The 23,402-nt window shown below is 55.5% G+C and overlaps 1 protein-coding gene across 7 annotated transcripts in view; it reads right to left on the reverse strand.

The window, feature by feature from the left end:
• SHANK3 (SH3 and multiple ankyrin repeat domains 3) overlaps window positions 1–23,402 on the reverse strand; it is a 52,232-nt gene that overhangs the window by 22,450 nt on the left and 6,380 nt on the right. For all 7 annotated transcript variants that reach the window (XR_014017073.1, XM_081249279.1, XM_081249277.1 and 4 more), the window contains 10 exons: window positions 22,989–23,066; window positions 21,975–22,041; window positions 16,046–16,319; window positions 12,886–13,088; window positions 11,651–11,764; window positions 5,588–5,663; window positions 5,312–5,394; window positions 4,733–4,857; window positions 4,492–4,624; window positions 3,484–3,564 (listed from right to left, as the gene is read on the reverse strand). Coding sequence is in view for 6 of the 7 variants with exons in the window: in XM_081249279.1 (XP_081105405.1) it covers window positions 3,484–3,564; window positions 4,492–4,624; window positions 4,733–4,857; window positions 5,312–5,394; window positions 5,588–5,663; window positions 11,651–11,764; window positions 12,886–13,088; window positions 16,046–16,319; window positions 21,975–22,041; window positions 22,989–23,066 (1,234 nt within the window). In the remaining variant the exon portion in view is untranslated. The remainder of the gene's footprint in view (window positions 1–3,483; window positions 3,565–4,491; window positions 4,625–4,732; window positions 4,858–5,311; window positions 5,395–5,587; window positions 5,664–11,650; window positions 11,765–12,885; window positions 13,089–16,045; window positions 16,320–21,974; window positions 22,042–22,988; window positions 23,067–23,402) is intronic.

Genomic DNA, 23,402 nt, shown 5'->3' on the forward strand with positions numbered 1-23,402 from the left:
CAGATTTCTTATGGGAAAGAGGATGAACAGGAGGGACTTGGACCCATCAGGGCCCCCTCTGGCCTGGGTCTCCACCCACCTCTGCAGCCCCAGCACGTCCTTGGTTCGAGCTATGCAATGAGCACCTGCTGAGTGTGAGGGGCCCCAGGGCTGAAGGGCACTGGAGGGGTCCCACCCTCCCACCTTCCCCCTCTCTCTCCCTTCTCAGGAGGAGAATCCCCATCCAACCCCTCCTCTCAATGCCGTCTCTGCCAGCCACCTCAGCCCTTCCTTTTCTGGGACACCAATGCCCCCCCAGGATATACCTTCCCTTCCTCTTTCCCCTGCAGGGCCCTCCAAGCCACAGGGAGCCACCTTGCGTGAGCCCCCATCCTTGCCACCTGCTTTTTCTGTCGCCTCACATTTTCCTTTCTTCCCAGGTGTTCAGGTCATCTTCTCAATAGACTACAGACACTAAAGGGCCCTATCAGCCCTCGATATTGTGACATAAAACTGACAAGTTTATGCTGGCAACGAACCCACAGGTCTTATTTCTATCCCATAAAAGCACAAACACTGGATCATGGGATGATCGCTTAGGTACCTGGGAAAACCCTGATGCTGGCCTGGCTTCCTCAAACCAGGTGTGTCTACAGAAGGTCGGCAGGTGGACTGGCTTCCCAGGACAGCTGTCGTCCAGGGGCAGGAGTGGGTTTCCTGTGCTCCCAGCTGCCCAGGCCCTTCTCTGAACAGAGCCACAGGAAGGGCCTGGGTCCAGTTCAACAAAAACTGTGACCCCCTCACTCAGCAGTGTGGATGGAGGCTCTGTGGTAGGCTGTCCCTTTGCCCTCCCCCAGACTCTGCTCAGGAAAAGCTGGTGAAAAGGATGCTGACCTCGGGCCACAAGAGTGAGCCCCCTTCCTCTGGAAGACATGGGTCTGTGGAGCAACCCTGTCACAAGGCAACAGAGGGGATGCCCAGGCCAGAGAGGAAGGAGGCTCTTCTTCCATCCACTGGTCTCTGCACACAGAAGCAGCCCAGAGAGCAGAAGGCAAATCCTGTTTCTGCAGCGCAGAGTCCCGGGGCCCCTGGAGGGCAGGCCTCAGGCTGCCCAAGCACCTCCTTCTGAACATGCAGCTGTACGTGGCCACGTGATGGCCTCTGGCAAGAGACTCCCAGGAACCATCCACCAGAGCCTGGTGTGGGGTGTAGCCAGACCCAGCTGCCCACTGGTATTGGTTTATTGACCAGTTTGGATCTTCAATCAGTGCAATGGGTCAGTTCCCCATGGCTAGCCTTGTACCCTTGTGACCCCGGGGCCCGGAGTCTGCCAGCTTCTCTGCCTTACTCTTGAATGAGCGAGGTTACCAGGCATAGAATTCCAGGTGGAAAGGCATTTTGACCCAAGACTTTGAAGTTACTGTTCCGCTGTCTTCTAGCATCTGCTGATCAGACCTCCGCTGTCAGTCTGACCCCTGTTCCTTTCTAAGTCATCATTCTCTGGCAGTTAAGATTTTTCTTTTCGTCTATGGTGGTGTGAAATTTTACTGTGACAGGTCTAGAGGTAGCTTTGTTTTTACTTCATTGCTTCAGACTTACACTCCTGCAAACTGGAGTCTCATGTCCTTGTTCAATTTTAGAAAATTCTTAGCCATTTACTCTTCGAATATCGCCTCTTCCCCAATCTTTTTACTCCTTCCTTCTGGGACTCTATTTAGGCTGGGATTTTTCTCAGTTGTCCTCCATATTTTTTATCTACTCTTTGATATTTTGCAACTCCTTATCTTTCTGTGCCGAATTATGGGTAGTTTCCTCAGATTTATCTTTTAATTCATAGTTTCTTCCTTCAGGTGGGTCTACCATACTGTTTCCCAGGCACGGATTTTTAAAATCTCAGGGGCTATATTTTTGTTTCAATAACATTTCTTTAGGAGTCCTTTTTAAATCTGCTTATCCTTATTTTTCCCCCCGACTGTGTTGTTCTTTCATTATGAGTTCTGTTAGTTCTCTCAAACTTTGTATTTAAACACCTTGTTTTGTCTCTTTCATAGCATTCTACGGTTTCCAGTTCTTCTGATGCTAATTCCGAGTCCTGGGCTTGGCTCGAGCTTTCCCCCATCTCTTGGCTTTGTGGGGGTATCAGAGCCCCAGTGCCCTGCCCGTAGGGTCTGTATCGGTCCCAAGCCCTCATGGACTATGGGAGCATCTGCTTCCTCTCACTCCCTTGGCTCTGATTTCTTTCTTCATTTTTGAGAGCTGGGAAATTCCTCTTCTTTTGTTTTGAGATGGCTATGTATTTTTAGAGTTTTACTTTATTCAGAATATTTATGGGGAAGAAGGTCCTGACCACATCAGCCTAACCTATCTTGGTGGCTGTCCTCCACACTAAACTAAACTGCAGTCAAGAGGACCTGCTTGGAAGGAAAGGGCTCAGCAAAGGACTAGGGTCAGGGATCAGTCCATGAGGGAGGTCAGAAATAATTTTAGGAGACAGGTAAGGGTTCCTTCTATGGCTGGGGCAGAACCAAGCCTGAAGCCAGGGTTGGGGCTCAGTCTAGAACCAGGATCAAGGCCTTCCTGTGCCCACGACTGGGTCAGAGCTCAGCACAGGACCAGAGTCAGGGGTCCTTCTATGGCTGGAACGAGAGCAAAGTCTGGAACTCGAATTGGGTTCAGGTTATAGAAGGACAGAGCACGTTAACAGTCACGTGTATTGGGACATGCCGTGATAAAAACGTCCATGGTCATGTAAGTAAGGGCATAACCATTATTAACTGTCACGTATGTCAGGACATGGTCATGTATATCTGAACATGCCAATGATGAGGCTATTAACGGTCACATATATCGAGACACACCCACAATGAGGCTGCTGGTGGTCACCCTGGGATCGTGACCCCCACATACCCATCAAAGCCCCAACACACTCTTGTTTGCCTCCTGCAACTTACGAGGACCTGTCCCATCACTGTACCAGCAACGTTCACAACGGTCCCGTGAGGTCAGCAGCTCACTCTACTGACCCCTGCGTAACCGACGTGTGAACGGGTGCTGAGAGGGTAAAGGAAATGCAAACACCACACAGCTAGCTAGTGCCTGGCAGAGCCAGGAGCAAAGGTCAGGTCCCCTTTTCTCACATGGATGAAATGAAGGCGTAGTCGCACTGGAGGCGTGGAGGACCAGGGGTGGCATGTGCACACGCATGCAAACACACTGGTGAGCCAGGGCCTGACTCCCCACCGCCAGACATGGTGGTCCCACTGTCTATCCCCAGCCCTGTCACCCTGCCCCTCAGCCCTCGATCCATCCACATGTCGGCTCCCTTTGCAGCCCACAGACACCCAATTCCCCCACCACTTCAGCACCCACCCATTTACCTCTAACCTGTCCATACGTCCACCTCTGCGCCCTCCCTCCGCTCTGTCTCTGCCTGGCTTTGGCCCAGCTCCCCTGACCTGGCCCCCCACCCTGGGCTATCTGCCCACCGCCTGCCCTGCCACTCACCAAGCTCCTCAAGCTCCGCTGTCATGGACTTGGAGCGCAGGGTCAGCGTGGTACTGGGGGCCCTCTTAGGGGGCGGCGGGGCTGCAAAGAAGAGGGAGGCCTTGGACCTCCTGTCCAGCAGCAGGCAGCGCGGCGTGGCCAGGTGCAGGTGCCACCTGCGCTCCACCGCTTGGATCTCCTCGTACTCCCGGGAGGACGAGTCACACTGCGCCAGGATCTTGTTCAGGCTGCGGCTGGATGCAAACTTCTTCATGGCGCTGGGAGCTCAGGGGGTGCTGAAGGCTGGGCTGGGCCAGGGCAGCCAGGGCCTCAGGCGGTGGTCGAGGGCCCCAGGGAGGTCACAGCGCTGGCCAGCCTCAGCCCGAGGGCCCACGTGGAAGGCTTCGAGGGCAGAGTCATGGGGTGGGGGCTGGGAGGGGTCTCCCGGCAGGCCAGGCTCCTGCTGCTCCAGGGCCCCCCACCCACCAGGCCTGGAGGCCGCTGCCCCTCGGGGGACCAGGGTGTGGTCAGCCAAGCCAGGGCCTGGGCTGGGCTAGACCCGGCCAGCAAAGCCTCCTGGGCCCAGGCTGTGCCGCGACGTTGGCGCGGGGAGAAGACGCTTTTCCTCTTCCCTCAGGTGCCGCCTCCCCCTTCCCTCCGACAATAAGCGGCAGCGGCAGCGTCAACCTCACAGTTGCTATGGCAACCCCGGCCTCCAGGCAGCTGCTGGCAGCGTCGGGAAGGAGGGCTCTTCCATGCCAGGGGCTGGGGGGCGCCGGGAAGGAGGGGGCAGGGATCTTAGGAGGGCAACCTGGGGTCAGAGGCCGGGAGAGGGTTGGCTGACTAACATCGGGGATTGGCACCCAGGCGGCGCACGTGGGCGTTCGCCTAGGTTCAGGCCTCTGACGTCAGCAGTCAGCAGTCTGGGGCCGGGGGTAATAAGAGGAGCATGGGCCTGGGGTCAAAGGTCTAAGGTCAGGGGACAGAGCAGGGACACGGGGCACAGAGGTCCGAAGCCCGAGCCCTCACCTCTGCGCCGAGCCCCATCTTCTTCAGGCTTCCTTGTCACTGACACCACCTTCATGACGAGGCGGTTCCCGCCCTGGCGGATCAGAGCCACCACCTGCTTGTGCCCGACCTTCACCACGTTCACTCCATTCACCTGGGACAGTCAGGGCCGGGGGCCATCCAGGTGAGTCCTCCTGGGAGGAGGACTCCTCGGATGGAGGCCAGCACCCCACGGGGCCGCACAGGGAAGGACGAGCCTCACCTCGATTAGGAAGTCCCCCGTGCGCAGCCCGGCCCTCCAGGCCACGCCCTCCACGTCCACCGACTCAAGATACTGAAGCGCGGGGAAGGCCGGCGTGGGCGTGAACTCCTCGATGGGGGTCTCTGCTGTGGGATGGGGAGAAGGCGATGAGGACGGCGTCCTGCCAGCAGGGTCCAGGTGGAGGTGGCTGCCACACAGCAACCTCCCACGAACGACCTGGGCCCGGGGGCAGCAGGCGGGGGCTGGCCAGCGCGAGAAGAGCCAGCCCGGGAATCCAGGACACACCCCTCTGAGAGACGCCCCCCCCTCGCCCCCGCCACTCACCCCACCAGAAAGGCCCCCGCTCCATTAGACACGCACAGCAGAGATCCTGGGAACCAATGAGGGAAAGGACCCGCTGCCTCCTCCCAACATCCCAAACCAAGAATACAGAGTCACAGCAGGGAGAGAGGAAGCGGGTGGGGGAGAAGAAAGGGGGGCAGGGGAGCGGCAGGAGGAGAGCAGAGGAGCAGAGGCAGGACACCGAAGACACCCCGAGTGGTGCGCAGCCCTTGCCAGCCGGGTACCCCCCTCCGTTACCTTTGGCCCCCCGGAGCACAAAACCAAAGCCCTCGTGGTCCCGTTTCTGCAGGACAGCCACCTTGTCGTCAATGACATAATCGCTGACAGAGGAAAACAGAAAGGTGAAGAGAACCCTGCCGGGAAAGCACGTGCCCCAGACAGGATCCCACGGGCACGGGCACAGCCCACCCTGGGAGCTGTCCTTGCACTCACCCGGGAGGCCTCCCTCCACATCTGACGCTCCATCGCACGCGTGCCCACCCTCGCCCGCCTGCCCACCTGCCCCACCTGTACCTGTGTGCAGAGAGGCTGTCATAGGAGCCCACCGTGTAGTGGCGGAAAAGTCGCTTCGTCCGGTCCTCCCGGGTTTCTGAGGGGAGGTTCAGGAGCTGACGGAGGGTCTCATCCTCCAAGTGGCGTGAACCGCCCCCTGAACCACGCCGGTCACCAGCCTCACGCACACGCGCACGCACGCACAGCACACGCACGCACACGCAGCGCACGCACGCGCACGCACACACCCCTGGCCTGGTAGTGCCCACGTGGAAGTGGGGGTCCAAATCCTGGGGTCCTGGGCCCAGCGGTCCTAGGTGAGAAGGCTGAGGGGACCATGCAAGAACTTTTGCCTCTAGGGGTCAGGGTTCAGACAGGGGCAGGAGCTGTGGCTCATCTTTCTCCTGAGTGGCTGCATACAGCAGATCGGACAGGGCCAGGGCAAGCACAGAGCGAGTCAGCAAGCCCCGAAACTAAGGGCAGAGAAGGTGTGCGCACACACACGTGTGGCCTGGAGTCATGTGTAAGTGCTGTGTTCATACAGGCGTGTCTCTGTGTGTGACCTGCAGTTATGTGCAGGTGCTGTGCTCATACGTGTGCATGTCTGTGTGCGCATGTCCCACAGCCATGCGCAAGTGTCACGCTACATACCCCTGTGAACTGGCACTGAGGTGGCCCTGTGTCTTCAACGTACCCCTCACCACAGGGATGCTCATCCTTATGGGGTCCTTTGCTCCAGACCCCACCTCTGGGGGGGGTCAGAGGTGGGCAGGGAGGGGTCCACGTATGGGGGGCTGGGTCCCCCTATCCTGCTGTCACTGCATCCCACAGAGCTTTACCCCCATCTGTACTCTTGATCTCAGAGTCCCTCACAGCCACTGCAGAGCTGCCCCACCCTCGGCCTCGCTGATGTCCTGCAAGCCTGCAGGTTCCAGTCCGCACCTCCAGTCACTACCCTCCCTACTCCAGGCTTACTTCTCCAGCTGCCTGTACACGTACACTGGATTCTCTGGTACCCTCGCACCCACTCCTGGCCCCCAGCCCCCAGCACCTCTGTCTCCAGCTCCACCACCACCTCAAATTTCACCCCTCAGCTCCTCCCCCCTTCTCTACCAGCTTAGCATTCCTCAACATCTATTTATTCATTCAACAAGTACGTACTGAGCTCCTACTACGTACCAGGCTCCAAGAATGGAGCAGAGACAGAACGAAGCCCCCCTACCCTGTGTAGTTTACAGGATAAACTGTACAGCTGAAGAGAGAGAGGAGACGAGAAACAGGTACACACAGAACGTGTGGAATGCTGGTAAGCGGTAAGAAAAAAGGAAGCCGTTCGGGGCACTGCAATTCTAGGTGGTCACGTGAAGGCCTCCCCAGGAAGGGAGAGGTGAACAAAGGCACGAGGACGAAAGGGAGCAGCCCTCTGTGTGGGTAAAGGGCTTCCTGGGAGTGGGGGCACTCAGGGCAAAGTCACATGGCAGGTATCACCTCAGGGTGTTCAAGGGACAGTAGCAGCCTGGGCAGCTGGGGCAGAGGGAGCAGGAGAGAGAGCAGGAAAGGAGGCCCGAGAGGGGACCTATGATTCTGACGACTGTCTCCACCACTAACTGTAAGCTCCTGTGGGTAAGGACCACGTCGCAGTTATTTCTGTGATCCTAGCACCGAGCACAGCACCTGGCACATAACAGGCGTTCCAAATGCCAACTGGAAGGACAGACAGGTGGACAACTGGCTGGGTGGGGGGATGGATGGAAGGATGGATGGAACAAGAGACAGACAGAAGGATGGACCAAAAGGTAAATGTATATATAAGTGGATGGAGGAAAAGAGAGCAGGGTAGGGGGTGGGGGGATGGATGGAAGGAGGGGATGGGTGGACTGGATCTGCTAGGTGGGTTGATGGATGAGTAGATGGATGACAGGATGGGTGGGTGAGTGAAAGCATAGATGGATGTAAGAGTAGACAGAGGGGACTTCCCTGGTGGCACAGTGGTTAAGAATTCACGTGCCAATGCAGGGGACACGGGTTCGATCCCTGGTCTGGGAAGATCCCACATGCCGCAGAGCAACTAAGCCCGTGCGCCACAACTACTGAGCCTGAGCTCTGGAGCCTGCGAATCACAACTACTGAAGCCCGCACGCCTAGAGCCTATGCTCCACAACAAGAGAAGACACCGCGATGAGAAGCCCGCGCACCGCAACAAAGACCCAGCACAGCCAAAACTGAATTAATTAATTAATTTTTTTTTAAAAAAAAAGAGTAGACAGAGGGACTTCCCTGGTGGCGCAGTGGTTAAGAATCCACCTGCCAAGGCAGGGGACACAGGTTCAATCCCTGGCCCGGGAAGATCCCACATGCTGCAGAGCAACTAAGCCCATGCGCCACAACTACTGAGCCTGTGCTCTTGAGCCCGCGAGCCACGCTACTGAAGCCTGCGTGCCCTAGAGCCCATGTACCGCAACTACTGAGCTCACATGCTGCAACTACTGAAGCCCACATGCCTAGAGCCCATGCTCCGCAACAAGAGAAGCCACCGCAACGAGAAGCCCGTGCACCTCAACAAAGAGTAGCCCCTGCTCGCCGCGACTAGAGAAAGTCTGCGCGCAGCAACGAAGACCCAATGCAGCCAAAAATTTAAAAATTAAAAAAAAAGAGTAGATGGAGCAGTGGCTGGATGGAAAGAAGAGCTCCTGTTAACATCAGAAGACAAAGATATCAGGAAAAGTATTGATCTGGATTTCAGAACCCTGCCACTAACTTGTGTGATTCTCAGTATGTTTGACAGTCCCTTTTGGCCCTCTCCTTATAAAGTAGGAAAATTCACCTTGGAGGCCCCCTGGGTTCTGATGGCCTATAGTTTTATCTCACTGGCACCGTCCCCAGTGCTCACACCCTCTCCTCCCTCTGCAGCACACCTGCACCCACCACCCTGCCGTCCCCAAAGCCAGAGCGGGCCAGGCCTCAGCACTGCTCAGGTAGGGCCCAGACCTCTCCCCACCTCCACCACACCCTTCTTTCTCCACGCTGACCCAACTTCGGAAATGTTCACAGGGCCTGCCTGCAGATGGACCCCTCCCCCAAAAAAGACCCTCCGCAGATCACTGGACTCCTATTTTTATATTTATCGACCAAAGACAAATTATTACATAACGCAAATTCATTTTCCAGTTTTATAATCAGACACGTAAAAGCTAGCTCAAATGAAAACACACAGCATGCCCCCCCCACCCCCAGTACTGGAAAGAAAGGGGGAGGAGGGAGGATGCCAGCCAGAGCCATAGCTTTGGTGTTCTATACCAGCCTCCAGGATACCCAGAGCCGCCTCCCCACTCCCTCCCCTCACAGCTCAACTCTCCCTGCTTGCAACTGCTCCTTTCACCCAGATGGGTGCCGTGGGAGCCTTGCTCTCTGCTGACCCTGGGCATCGGCCTGGCCCACACGTGTTGGCAGTATCCCCTCCTTGGCCTCTAAGTCCCTCTCTGTCCCTGCTCCAGTCTCAGAAACAGATCTTTCTTTGGATCTGGGCCTGTTGGAAGCAGGTTCCTGTTCCTGGGCTGCCCTCTCGCCTCTAGCAGAACTCAGCCCCTGGGTCCCAAACCAGAGACTCTGCCCAGAGCAGCTGGCGGCCGGGCCTGCAGGTGAGGACAGAGGTTACTCCCACCCCCTCCCAGCAGGCAGCCCCTGCGGGCCCGTCTCCCTGCCCATCCATGAAACGCTCCCATCTACCCAGCTACCTTCTGACACTTTCAGATGACAAACCCCTGAGCCACCCCTGTCCAGGAGCCCCACAGTTGCCTGGAGGCCTATAGCTCCTTCAACAGGTTGCTCTGTGTCCTCTCCCTTCTCTATGACTCCAGTCCAGCCCTGCCCACCCCGTCTCCATCTCCCTGCTTTGCCCTGCCTGGGCCGTCACCCTAATCTTAAATGATGACCAGCACAATCGGGACAGCGCCCCCCAGACTCCTCCTGCGACACCGCCACAAACTTTAGCCCCTGGTCCCAGGACACCTGAGCAGCCCTCACGCTCCCCACTCCAGCCCTGCCACCCTCCCCTCAACACACAGGTTTACTCAGCCAGAGCCCATGAAGCGTGGCAGCTACAGCACAGACCCTGCAGCCCACCGCCTACACTGCAAACAAGACTCTGCTCCTTGGGCTGTGGAACAGAACCCTCCTAGAGATGAACTAACAACAACTGTCCCCACCTCCCAGGCATGCTGGGACGAGGCAGTGAATTCTTAGATGTGAAAGAGCTTAAAACCCAGCCAGGCATCCTGACACTGCTTGGAGCACACTGGGTGCCAGCACGTGTGTGTCTAGAAGGCCATGCCGTGCTCTGGCCAACAGGCTCTGCCCCCACCCCCATCATGCTGACCACCTAGATGGTCCTAGTGATCCTTCAAGGCTTAGCTCAAACACCACCTCTGCTTTAAAGGCCCCCTGGCTCCTTCAGACCAACCCAGGGAGGCCCCTGTGCTCACGCCCATCACAGCCGTGCAGCATGCACGCCTGCTCCTCGCTGGGCAGAGAGCCCACCCCTGTGAGCCCAGCTCCCAACACAGGGGCCAGCACACGTCAAACACCTAACAAACATGGGCTGTTCTCAAATTCCAACGCCAGTCCAGACCTCCCTTCCTTCCTCCCCAGCTTCAGACTCAGCTCCAACTGCCCCTGGACCCACAGAGTTCTCAGACCAGAACTTTCACTGCCCACCCTATAGGGGTGCACAGGACCCACTCCCTACGCAGGTCTGGAGGCCCCTCCTTCCCCTCCCCGCTCCTGTCCAGTTGGCACCAGAGCCCAAACTTCCGAAACCATTCCCCACCTCAACATACCACCCCACCTGCCCACGATGGGCAGAACACAGGATGTCGTGTCCCTCCCAGGCTCCCAGCCGCAAGGAGAGCCATCAGGGTGAGGCGGCGTGAACAGCCAGGTATGAGAGTAAAGGCTCCATTGTGAGGCAATTATACTCCAATAAAAATAAATAAATAAGTAAAACAAACAAAAAAAAAGTAAAGGCTCCTGCTCAGGAGTGGATCAGCGGCCACACTCCTGCTTCCCTGGGCTCTGCCACGCTCCACCCAGGGTAGGGGTCCAGGCCACACAGGGGTGGGCTCCCCTGGGGAAACTCGCAACCCAGGATAAGGGAGCACAGCAACCCTGGGTCTGAGCCCTTCATGTGCAGGAAGACAGAGGTGTGCACCCTGGGCCCGGACACACCACTAGCGACCACCACTAGCCACCCCTCAGGAGGGGGCTCCCTCGTCCCACCAGCTCTCGGGGCCAGAAATAATACCTGCGGGTCGAGGGGCCTCCTGGGGGCACAGTCAGCCCTGGCTGGGGTCTTGAAAGGACCAGCCGCTCCTTTCCACTGGCAGGACCTCAGATCCCAACTCCCAGAGGGGTCCTTCCTGGAGGTTCAGGTGGTGAGCAGGGTCGGACCGAGGCTGCTCACCAGCCCCCGGAGCCACAGCCTTTGCCCTCACGTCCTTCCTGCAGGCTAAGGATGCAGCGATCCCCCACCTGCTGCCCTCAGACCATCCTGGCCCCAGGGCACCCATGACAGCCCCTCTGGGCCCAACTGGCCTCATTTCCTTTTGGCTGGTCCAGGCCTCCCTGCACTGCCCACTTGGACAATCTGTCCACTTTGGAAAGATGCCTCTTTTCTCATACTGACCTCTTTACTTGTCTGCCAGCCACACAGCAATCACACACTCCAAGCACCCAGCATTTCGGTGAGAACCGTGTCTGGGAAGTGCTGTGGTCAGAGAGCTGCATGTGGGATCACAGACCAGGGCACGTTCACACGTGTGCGTCCCACGGGCGTGCACGTCACCTGTGTCTCCACAGCTGTCCAGGATCCAGATGCACACGTGTGTGTTGGTAAGTAAGTATGGGGTGAACGCGCGCTGTGTCTGTCATGTACACGAGTTTGCACCTACTTCGAACGTGTGTTTGAATTCGTTCTAGTCTTTTCTCTGTGTATACAGTGAGGATCTGCCTCCAAGCAAGACCAGCAGGAAGCTGGAAGGGGCGGCACCCTCAGGGGCCAGCCACCCAGGGGACGCAGGGGTCACTCACCGTGCCGCGCGTCATACTGTCTCATCTGCACCTCCTCCACGCAGTCAGCCGGGAACCAGCCCGTGCGGCCTTTCACGGTCCCCTCCCAAAAACCGCCCTCCCCAATGCTGAGCACTGGGGGGACAGAAGCCAGACGGGCTGTCAGGGCGGAGGAGGGCGGCCAGAGGGCCACACCTCTCCCACCACCACCACCAACTCCACCTCCACCGCCTCAGGCTCAGGTTCTGCCCACCCACCCTTCACCTCTCTCTCCTTCTCTTCCCGGCCCTTCCTTCATCCTCCTGTCTTTTTCCCTGGGAAAATTTTGGGATCCACACAGAAAACAGAAAAGAACAGATGGGCACAGCACAGGATGGGCATGTGGGGGACAGAGAGACGCACAGATGGACACACTCGAGGAGGGGACAGGAGGCAGAGGCAGAGGCAGGGGCCACAATCCTACTCCCGCCCTCCCAGCTGACCCCTCGCCTCCCACCTCTTCAACCAACCTTGCTCTGTCGCCCACCCCAGGGGTCACTGCCAAGAGCTCAGGGTCACTGTGCTGTGGCCAGGGGATTAGGCCACATGATGGGCCATGGAGAGCTGACCCTCGCAACTGTGTTTTTCTGAGGCTCCACGTACAGAGATCATTCATGAGGTGAGGACCCCAGTGATGACAGAGACTCTCGTAATGAAAGGAGCTTGTCATGGCACAGGACCCCCTCATCACAGACACCCACATTAACTGTCACAGATACCCCCAGAATGGCAGAGAATTCCCACATATCACAAGCGTTTCCAATGAAGAAAGTCCCAGAAGTGACACAGGAACCCCATAATTCAAGGAAGCTCTGTAATAGGATAAGGTCCTACGAACACAGAGAACCCCACCACCACCAGCCCCGAGCATGACACAGAAACACCCCCATGACGAGAGGAGCTTCTGTTGTGACACGGAAAACCCAAAATGACAGAGGATGGAGAGGGACCCACGACAGGAACCCCATAAAGACAGACACCCCTCCCTGACAGAGCCCTTCACAGTGACACAAGGAATCCCCAGTGGCAGATGCATCCCATAATGACCACGGCGACTCAGAGTTCCCAGGGACACCCCTAATGACAGACGCCCCAAAATGGCATCAGCCCCTCCACGGCCGCCGGGAAGCTGGGCCGGGCACCCCAGAGTGGCGCCCGCGAACCCCAGGAGGCCCTGCGCCGCGCCCCCCGCGACCGCGCCCCCCGCGCCCCCTCACCCTTCACGGCCTCGCCGCGGTGCAGCGGGATCTCGCCCTCGCCCTGCGGGCTGTGCGCCTTCACGGCGATGAACTTGCGGCCGGGGACAGCGCTGTAAAGTTTCCGCTTCGGGCCCCGGGGCGGCGGCGCGGGGGCCGCGGGGGGCGCCGGGCCAGGGCCGGGCGCGGGGCCGGGGCCGCCGGGGCCGCCGGGACCGCTCGGGCTGTAGACGAACACGTAGGTGACGGACGCGATGCCGGGGGGCAGCGGGCACGCGAAGCCGGCGCCCGGGGCCTCCATGGCGCCCGGCCCGGCCCCGCCGCCGGCCTCACCGCAGCCGCCGCCGCAGCGCCCGCCGCCCGCCGCCCGCCGCGGCCGCCCGCCCGCCCGCCGGGGGCCCGGCCCGGGGCCGCTCCATGGGCCGCGCCGCCGCGCCCGGCCCGCTCCCGCCAGCGCACGAGCCGCGCCCGCTCAGGGCTCCGGGGCCGCGGGGCTGCGCTCCCGGGCGCGCCGGGCTCGCTCCATGCCACGGCCGCTCCGCGCGCCCCGCCTCCTCCGCGGCCCGGCTCCTCCCTCTGCGGGCGGCGGGCCGGGCTCCCTCCTCTCCCCCCTGCGGCCCGGTCGCCGCGGCCCCGACGCGGGAGAGGCCGAGGGGCCGAGGGGGACTACGGTGCCCAGAGGGGAAGGTGGCGGAGGGGCCAGTCCGACGGAGGAGCGCGGGGAAGGGGGAGGCGGGACCGGCCGGGTGGGAGCTGCGGAGGGACTGGAGGCTTCGGACAGGAGGGAAGCGCCTCCGTGAAGGTTCGCCTCGCCGCCAGGAGGGGCTCCCCCAGCGGGTCCGCCCCCGCACCCTCCAGCTCGGGCCTTGGCCTCCTCACTCCCTGACCGCTGCGTGTGCTGGGCGCCAGAATCCCCCTCCCGACCTGGGTCTTCTCCTCCTGGACATCTGCCTCGGATGTTCATGCCCTCTCCAGGCTGACCGCCTTGCCCGGACCACTCCCCCGATCTGGGCACCGAGCCTGAGGCCTCGGCCCTACGCCTCTGCCCGGCTCAATGGCCTGCACTGGCTCCCTGGCACCTAAGCCAACCAGGTGCACGTTCTCCGCCGATAGCCAGGCTCTCTGGGACGAGAATTCGCTACACTTCAGTAACAAGGCTGGGGACCTTCTTTTCCCTGCCCCGGCCGCTCATAAGTCTGTTCCCTACACCTCAACTATCCTAATCCTTCTCCTCCGGCCAACTGTTAAGTTACTGTCTCTCAGCTCCGAATGCACCTTTCTCTGTCCGGCTCTGTGATGGTGGTGGGGGCTCTGCGACTACATTTCATGCCAGGCTTTGCCAACAGGGGGAGCCAGGGGGAAACTGCCACCTCGGCCACCTCTACCCGCCACCCCACAACAGCAGCTCAAACTCAGACGTCTACCTTCTCTCCTTCCACCAAAGGTGATCTCTCCCCGAGGCCCTCTCCCTCCAGGGTGCACCAAGCTTCCTCAGCCCCCTCCTGGCCACTCACTGGGGGACTCCCTTACCTGGATCGCTCCCCGCCAGCTGCTGCTTCGCCTTAGCCCCCCACACATCTGGCACCCTAGGCACCTACTAAATGTTTGCTGGAAAAAAAGTTATAATAATTCTGCTCTCCCCACAGAGCAGGCCTTAGCTTGTGTTTGCTAAAAAATGACCGAATATACGAAAACTGCACGAAAGCAGGGCTTCCACACAGCTCCAACTCAGGAGCAGCCCATCTGCAAAACTGAAACATCCCAAAGTTTGTTCTTTTAGCCACTGGGCCATGCAGAAGTTTTGGGGGAGAACTGAGGTGATTTGGGGCAGGACAGGTAGCCTTGCAGTCTGGGTAGGAGCACGCAGAGACAGAGAAGACATCACAGGTCGAGGCTGTAAGAGCAGGGACGACAGCAGAGGAAGAAATGGCCTTTATAAGCTCCTGCTGCACCCCAAGCCCTCTGCTGAACGCTCAGGCTTAGGAAGTTTGGGAATCAGGTCTACCTGGGGGCTAGTTAAGCTGCTTCCCAGCTCTGTGACTTTGGGCAAGTCATCTACCCCACCTGAGAGTTAGGACCCTCATCTGTAAAATACAGCACAGCCTCATACACGGTCAAGGTTAAGTGATATGATACACACTACGCTGCTCAGCCCAGCTGTCACTGTGAAAACAAAGTGCTGTTTATGTAACTCTTTCAATCAACATGTCAGCCGAGCACCTTCTATGTGACTGGCTCTGGAGCAACTGTGGGAAATGAGAAAGACAGCTCCTGCCCTCAAGGTGCAGGGAGGAGAGAGGCCTTAATCAGCAGCAGCAGGCCGCTGCTGTGGGCCAGGGGGTCCCAGTAGGGAGCCTTCACTGCCCAGGCTCCAGAAGGCTTCCCAGAGGAAATCTTTTGGGTAGGATTAGCCTACCTTCATGATGAGAAAGCCAGGCACAGAGTGGTTGGCTAATCCGCACAAGGCCACACGGGCGGCAGATGCAAGGACTGCACTGGAGCCCGTCTATCTGTCTGCAGAGCCAGTATCTACCTTCCACTTCCCACTGCTCAGCTCAGTGGGGCTCCAGCCCACAGAGTCTAGTGGGGCTCCCGCCCAGGCTTTTTGCTCTAAGTTCTAGGAATGCCAAGTCCTTCAGACCTCCTTGCTTCTCAGGGTCCCAGCACTCATGGTGAGGGATAAAGAGAGAAACCATGGGGTCCTGTGGTTATACAGGGCCAGAGGGGCTGGGGAAACACCAAGAGGGAGTCATGGGATGAAGACTCCCCCCTTGGGAACAGGGCTAGGGTCCACCTATAGATTTTGAGCCCTCATGGAGAGGAAGCTCCAGTCCCTAACCTCTTGCCACACGTCACCCAGCCCTGCCTCATCCCAGCCCTCATCCTCCTCCCTGGCACTGCAGGAACCTTTCTAAACCACAGGTCTGACCAGACCCTCTCCCCACAACATTCTCCCTCAGCTGCCCACTGCCTTCGGGACAAGTCCAGCTCCAACCAGAGATCAGCACGGGGGAGCCTGCCCCAGGCCACAGCACCTCACCTTCTTCCCTTTCCCATCCAAAGAGACCCCCCCCCGACCCAAAGCCTCAGCTCATCACTGCAGAGGTGCCAGGCACCAACAGGCCTCTCCCTGCCCCCCTAATGCTGGCTCCTCCTGGCTCAGGTCCCGGCCCCCACATACCTGATCTTACTCTGGCTGCCCCTGCCTGCTGCGGGGCCACTGCCGTCACTCTGCTGGTCACCATCCCGGTCCCGGTCTTTCTCTTCCTGCAGCCGCTGGAGCAGCAGCTGGTGGGGGAGGCTTCGCAGTGAAGGTCCAGGAGAAGCTGCCGGCTGCACCTCACCCTTCAGGTTGATGTCACTGGCTGAGCGCTGCAGGGGCCGAGGAGAGGCAAGGCCGCTAGGGCCAGCCAGCCGCCGCCGCTTCGCATAGCTGGGGGTTTCCCTGAATGGTACTGGGAGGGGGTAGGGGGGACAGGTGAGACTCTGGGCAGCCAGAAAGGGTGACCAACTTGTCCTGGTTTGCCTGGTATTCCCAGATTTTAAAAGTAGAATCCTATGTCCCAGGAACTGCCTCAGTCCCAGGCAAACCAGGACAGCTGGTCACCCCATGACTGAAACTATGATGCCGGGCGGGTCACATACCAAACTGCCTCTACCTCTACCTTCAGGGGTAAAAGCCTGACCTTCCTGTCAGCCAAATGAGGTCTTGGAACTGCCTATTTCACAGGCTTCCAGAGAGACAAAACCAGCCACATGTGACAAATCTCACCAGACTACCACTGTATAGAACTGTTTGCAGTTGACCATAACCAGAGAAACTGTAAAAGATGTTCTAGACCAGGGGTTGGCAAACATCTGTAATGAATCAGATAGTAAACATTTCAGGCTTTGCAAGCCATACAGTCTCTGTTGCAAGGACAGCACGGCCACTGTGGCATGAAAACAGCCTCAAATGATGTATAGGCAGATGGGTGTGGCTGAGTTCTAATAAAACTTTATTTAAATAGCAGATGGTGATTTTAAAAACATGATCCAACTATGTACTATTTACAGAAGAATCACTTTAGATCCAAAGACACAAGTAGGCTTAAAATAAAAGGATAAAGGAAGATATTTCATGTAAATAGTAACCAAAAGAGAGCTAAGTAGCTACATTAATATCAGACAAAATAGACTTAAAGATAAAAAGTGTTACAAGAGACAGAGGACATTATATATTGATAAGAGTGTCAATTCGTCAAATAGATTAACAATTATTAATACATATGCACCAAACAACAAAGCATCAAAATATATGAAACAAACACTGATATCTTTGGAGAAATAGACAGTTCTACAATAATATTTAAGACTTTAACACCCCACCTTCAATAATGGATAGAACATCTAGAGGGAAGATCAATAAGAACATAGAAGACTTGAACCAATTAGACCTAACAGATATATATAGATATATATATATAGGACACTCCACAGAACAAGAGCAGAATACACATTATTCTCAAGTGCACATGGAACATTCTCCGGGACAGATCATTAATGAGGTCACCAAAAAAGTGTCAACAAATTTAAAAAGACTGAAATCATACAAAGTATCTTCTGCAATGACAATGGAATGAAGCTAGAAATTAAGAACAGGAAAAAAACCTGGAAAATTCCCAAATATGTGAAAAATTAAACAACACTCTTACACAATCATTGTGTCAAAACAGAAATCATAAGCAAAATTGAAAACACTTTGAGAAAAGAAAAACAAAAATACAACATACCAAAACTTATGGGATGCAGTAAAAGCAGTACTAAAAGGGAAATTTATAGCTGTAAGCACCTACATTAAAAAGGGATAAAGGTCTCAAATCAATAACCTATTTAAGGAACTAGAAAAAGAGAAGCAAACCAAACCCAAAGCTAGCAGAGGAAGGAAATAATAAAGCTTACATGAGATAAACAAAATAGAGAATAGAAATACAGAGAGAATCAATGACACCAAAAGTTGTTTCTTTGAAAATATCAACAAAATTGACAAACCTTTAGCTAGACTGACTAAGAAGAAAAAGAGAAGGGGGACACAAATAACTGAAATCAGAAATGAAAATTGGGGTATTACTACCAACCTTATACAAGTAAAAAGAAATGTAAGAGAATACAATGAATAATTGTATGTCAACAAAGTAGATAATCTAGATGGACAAATTCTAGAAAAACATAAATTTCCAAAACTGACTCAAGAAGAAATAGAAAATCTAAACAGATCCATAAAAAGCAAGGAGATTGGATCAGTAATCACAAATCTCCCAACAAAGAAAAATCCAGCATGAAATGGCATCGCTAATGAATTCCACCAAACATTTAAAGAAGAATTAGCAAAATCCTTCTCAAATTCTTCCAAAAAAATGGAAGAGGTAGGAACACTTCCTAACTTATTCTATGAGCAATTTTAAAATGAACAAAGGGACTTCCCTGGTGGTTCAGTGGGTAAGACTCCACGCTCCCAATGCAGGGGGCCCAGGTTCTATCCCTGGTAGGAGAACTAGGTCCCAGATGCATGCCGCAACTAAGCAGCCTGCATGCCGCACCCAAAAGATCCCGCATGCCGCAACTAAGACCCGGCAAAGCCGAAATAACTAAATAAATAAATATTTTTTAAATAAATAAAAATGAGCAAAGAACCTGACATTTCTCCTAAAAAGATGTACAAACAGCCAATAAGCACATGAAAAGATGCATCAATAGCCATTAGGGAAATGCAAATCAAAACCACAATGAGAGATACCACTTCACTTGGACTAGAATGGCTATAATAAAAAATTTTTTTTAATAAAAAAAATTCTTTTAAAGATAATAACAAGTGTTGGTGAGGATCTGAAGAATTTGGAACCCTCATACGTTGCTGGTGGGAATGTAAAATGGTGAAAAACAATTTGGTAGTTCCTCAAAAAATTAAATATAGAATTATCATATGACCCAGCAATTCCACTCCTAAGTGTACACCCAAAATAATTGAAAACAGGTATTCAAGAAAATACATTTCACACATCTTTGTAGCAGCAATATTCACAATAGCCAAAGGGTGGAAACAACCCAAGTGTCCATCAAAGGATGAATGGATAAACAAAATGTCACATATACAAACAATGGAATATTATTCAGCCATAAAAAGGAATGAAGTAGTGATACATACTACAATATGGATAAAGCTTGAAAACAAGGAAACCAAATACTAAGGGTCATTCCACTTAAATGAAATATCCAGAATAGGTAAATCTATACAGACAGAAAGTATGTTAATAGTTGACAGGGGTTGAGGGAGAGGGGAATGTGGAATAGTTGCTTAATATATATGTTGTTTCCATTTGGGAGGATGAAAATGTTTTGGAATTCAATAGAGTTGGTTGTGAATGTACTAAATACCACTGAATTATTCAGTTTAAAAGAGTTAATTTTATGTTACATGAATCTGATTTTAACTGAATTTAAATTCTCAATTTTAAAAAACAACAGTGGTGGGCTGGATCTGGCCTGGGGGTATTGTTTGCCAAGCCCTATTCTAGACTCCTGTTATGCAAAGTGTAGGCCTTGGACCTCACCTCCAGCTTTTAGAAATGCAGAATCTCAGGCTCCACCCAGACCCTCTGAGTCAGAATCTACATTTAACTAGACCCCTGGGTGACTCAAATGTACATTGCAAAGTGAGAAGCACTTCCCTAGGGCACTCTTCAAAAGCACTCTGGGATAGGAAGTCAGTGAGAAGTATACTTGGAAGTGTACACACAAGAGAGGGTGGGAGAGCCGGTGGACCCAGAGGTAGCCCAAGGCAACAGGTGAGGAAGCAGAGGTGGCTGCTCCCAGGTAGGATCCCTGCTTCCGGCTGGTCAGTCTAGAGAGGGAAGGTGGGGCTGCCAAGAGGCTTCCAGGTGACCTGTCCCAGGAAGGGTGACAGGTCTCAGCCTACCAGATCCCTCCAGGTGGGCTTCGTGCCTGAGGAAAAGGAAGGATGACTGGGCAAAGCCTCCCTGCTGCTCCTCCTCTGTGTGCAGGTCCCACCCGGGTCCCCAAGCTGGGGTGGGACATGACAACTGACTCATGGAGGGACTGTGTGCAGAGGAGTGGGGTAACAAGGATGGATCCCTGGATTGCTCAGGACTGAAGACAGGCTTTGCCATTAACCCTTCTGTGCCTCAGTTTCCTCCTTTGTAAAAATGGACTAACAACAATCACTCATTGGGGGGTTGTTAAAACAGTGAATTAAAGTAACAGGGTTTATCATAAATACTCATGAACATCTGGCTGTGTCTTCTGAGTGTATGTGTGACACCTGAGCAGGTAAGGGTACATGACCAGCAGAGCTGATGCCCACAGTGGGACTAACTGATATGGACCTCTCAGCTCAGCGACAAATGCCTAACCCCAGCCGGGTGAGCTCACTCTGGATCAGGCAGACAGAAAGCTGAGATAATGGTGACCCCAGGAGCCCTAGCATGTCTGTCCAAAGAAGAGGGGCAGCTGAGGCCTGCCTGACTCTCAGCCTGGACCGTGGGCTGGCCCCCACCCTCAATGCCACCTGCCAGAGTCCAGACCCACGGAATCGAATCCCACGTGAGGTCAGAGGGGGAAGGAGTTGCAAATAACCATATTTTACTGAAAGGAACTGAGGCACAGAGGTCCCAAGCAGCCTTCCCAAGGTGAGATCACAAGCAGAAGAGGGAACCCACCTCCGCAAACCAGGTTTCTCCCAGGCTAACAACCACCTCCAAACATGCAGCAGCCCCAACCAGACCCTAACTGGAGCCCTTGCTCTGTCTCTCACCCCTAATTCAAACCTCAAACTTCATCACAGTTCTCTCCCAAGCAGAACCTGGGCCCCAAGCCTACACCAATTCATTAGCTCAGTTATGTGCTCAACACACACCTACTGATCCTGCAGCCTACCCACTCTCACGGTCCGCTGACCCTGCTTGGGGAACAAGGGGCTCCTAACCAAGCCTCACTGTGGGGAGGACTGTTCAGGGGAGGCTCTATATCGGAAGACTTCTTAAACATGAACTTGGCCTTAGTCTTAACCCCTGCCTGACCATAACCTCACATTAGAACCAACAAGGACTCAAAACCTGAGACCAGCTCTAGCCCTCTGCTGTCCACTGTCACTTTAAATTTTATAAAAATGGGGATATCGCAATCCCAGCAGAAAGGGGAGCCTGGGAGTCTGTGTTCCAAGGAGAGCCGTGGGCAGAAAAGCCTTGTCCACCAAGGACAGGGGGAGCTGAGCAGGAAGTCCCTCTATGGCTAGAGGGCTGGAGGGGGTAGCCTCTGGCCAGAAAATATTCTTTCCAGGAAGAGAGGCCCACCCTCCAGCCACCCCACACAGGGAGGGGCGGCAGAATTTGGAGGGCCGACAGGGGAGTGGGTGCCCCCTGACCCAGGCCCGATGTAAGCCCTCCTGCCCTGAGGTTCAGACTACAGGGCACCCCCTGGTTCTCCTTCTGGGGCACGTACAGGGCTCCCCCAGAAGCACTAGCTCCTGAAGGCTCAGAGCCCCTTGCCCCCAAGACCGCTGCCACCCTTTCCCACGTGCATCCCCACCACTGTGTTTTGATTTCTTTACGCATGCATACACGTGTCGAGGCTTGCTATGGGCCACTTGAACTGCTGTATGTGCCAGGATGAAGTGAAACACTGAGGGTCCACTGCCACATGTCCCCTGCTGGCCCTTCACACGACCTAACAGGAAAACAAATCTTGACCCTAACTTCAACCCTGCTTTCAGCCTAAGTTGATCTCTAAACCCAGCACTGGCACCAACCCACAGCCCTAACCATTATAACCATACCCTTGACCCTGACCTGACTCTAACCCCAATCCACAGCCCTCACCTAACCATGACCTTGACCCTGACCCTTTGTCCACCCTACACAGGCCCTTCCCTCAGCACATTCCCCATACCAGCAGGGGCCACTAATGGACCACTCCCAGTTGTACTGGGAGAACTGGAGGAAAAGGCTCAGGGTACGGGGGCTTCCTTGTAACATCCCCACTGACCCTTGCACTGCTGGGCCCCGACGACCCCCACAAGTCCACATTCAGCAGGGACCTGGGTGCGCAGAACTCACCAACATCCGAATCTTTGTGAGTCTTGATGACCTCCGCGAGCTCAAAGTTCCCTGCTATGATGGCCACCTGAGGGAGGGGAGGGGCAGGAGGGAGGCTCAGCAGCCCCAAACTCGCCTCCCCTTGGCCCTGGTGGCTCCTTCTCGGACTCCTGTGTGGGGTCCTCCTCAGCTGGGGGCCCCAGGTTCAGACCCTGTCCCCTGCCTAAACTCACCAGCCCAGTCTGCATGGGACTGAGGGGTCTCCTGGGACATGAGACTCTCGGAGCTAAAGCTGGGACGTGCTGGCCGCTCCGCCTGTTCTCTTAAGGGCCCGTCCACACACCATCTTTTCTGTCTCAGCCATGGCCCACCACTACTTTACTCCTGTCACCCTCTCTCCTCCGTGCCCTCACCCCTGCATCTCATCATCCAGAAAGCCCTCCACTGCTGCCTCTGCCCCCTCGACTGGACAATTAGTGGCCAGACCTGTCCTTCCCACGTCTCCCAGGAAGGCCCTTGCTCCCAATGAGAGTGGAGTCCCAGCTCCTTCCGTGTCCAAAGTCCCCATGACGTGGTCCCCGACTCCCCCCACAAACTCTAGGCCACACAGAGACCCATCCATCTGGTCATCCTGGGGCTAAGAGCCAAACCTGGCCAGAGAAAAGGCCCAGAAACATGACCTCAGTTCAGTCGGGATCTGAGACCACCCCTCTCGCCCCTGGTTTGGCCTCAGCACCCCACCTGTCTCTGGTAGGTCAGGCCCACACCTGTTCTCCCTTGGCCCCAGAGCCCTCTAGTCCTCCTCTTCTCCCTGGAAGGGGGACCAAGGGAACCACCCGCAACGAACACCCCCACCACGAGCTGGGCACTGCACTGGCTCACCCCCTTCCTCTGTCCCACCCTGGGGCGATCCTGGGATCAGAGATCCCTTATTACCCTACAGGGAAAAAAAGCAAGGTCTAGAGAGACCAAGCCACATACAAACAGACAAACACGCCCTGGGGCAGCCTCATGCTCCTGTAGACACTGGTGTACCTGGAAGGCTGTCTGGCTGTTATAATTGCGGACATCCTTATTGGCTCCACGGAAAAGCAGGACGCGGGCACAGCTCTCCTGTGGGAGGGTCGGAGTAGGGGTTGCGACTGGGCGACAGCACATGCGCACACAGGAGTGCAGGGCACACGTACCCACGCCTACATGTTCAGCGCACACATTTGTAGCACAGGGACAAGCAGGTCAGGTGTACACGTGCAGGTCCCACCTGGCCCAGAGGGCCCAGATGCACACAATTCACACCTGGTTGTGCAGAACACACACACATGTGACACGTGTGTGCAGGGAACTGATATACACACACGGAGGCCTACGAGGCCACAGCTCACCGCAGGACACAAAACACGCACTTGTGGCGCGACACACAGGGTCAGACGTGCACACACAGGTAGTCAC

Source organism: Mesoplodon bidens (assembly GCF_964165515.1).
Source record: "Mesoplodon bidens genome assembly, chromosome: 11".
In the NCBI taxonomy this organism is placed as follows: Eukaryota; Metazoa; Chordata; class Mammalia; order Artiodactyla; family Ziphiidae; genus Mesoplodon; species Mesoplodon bidens.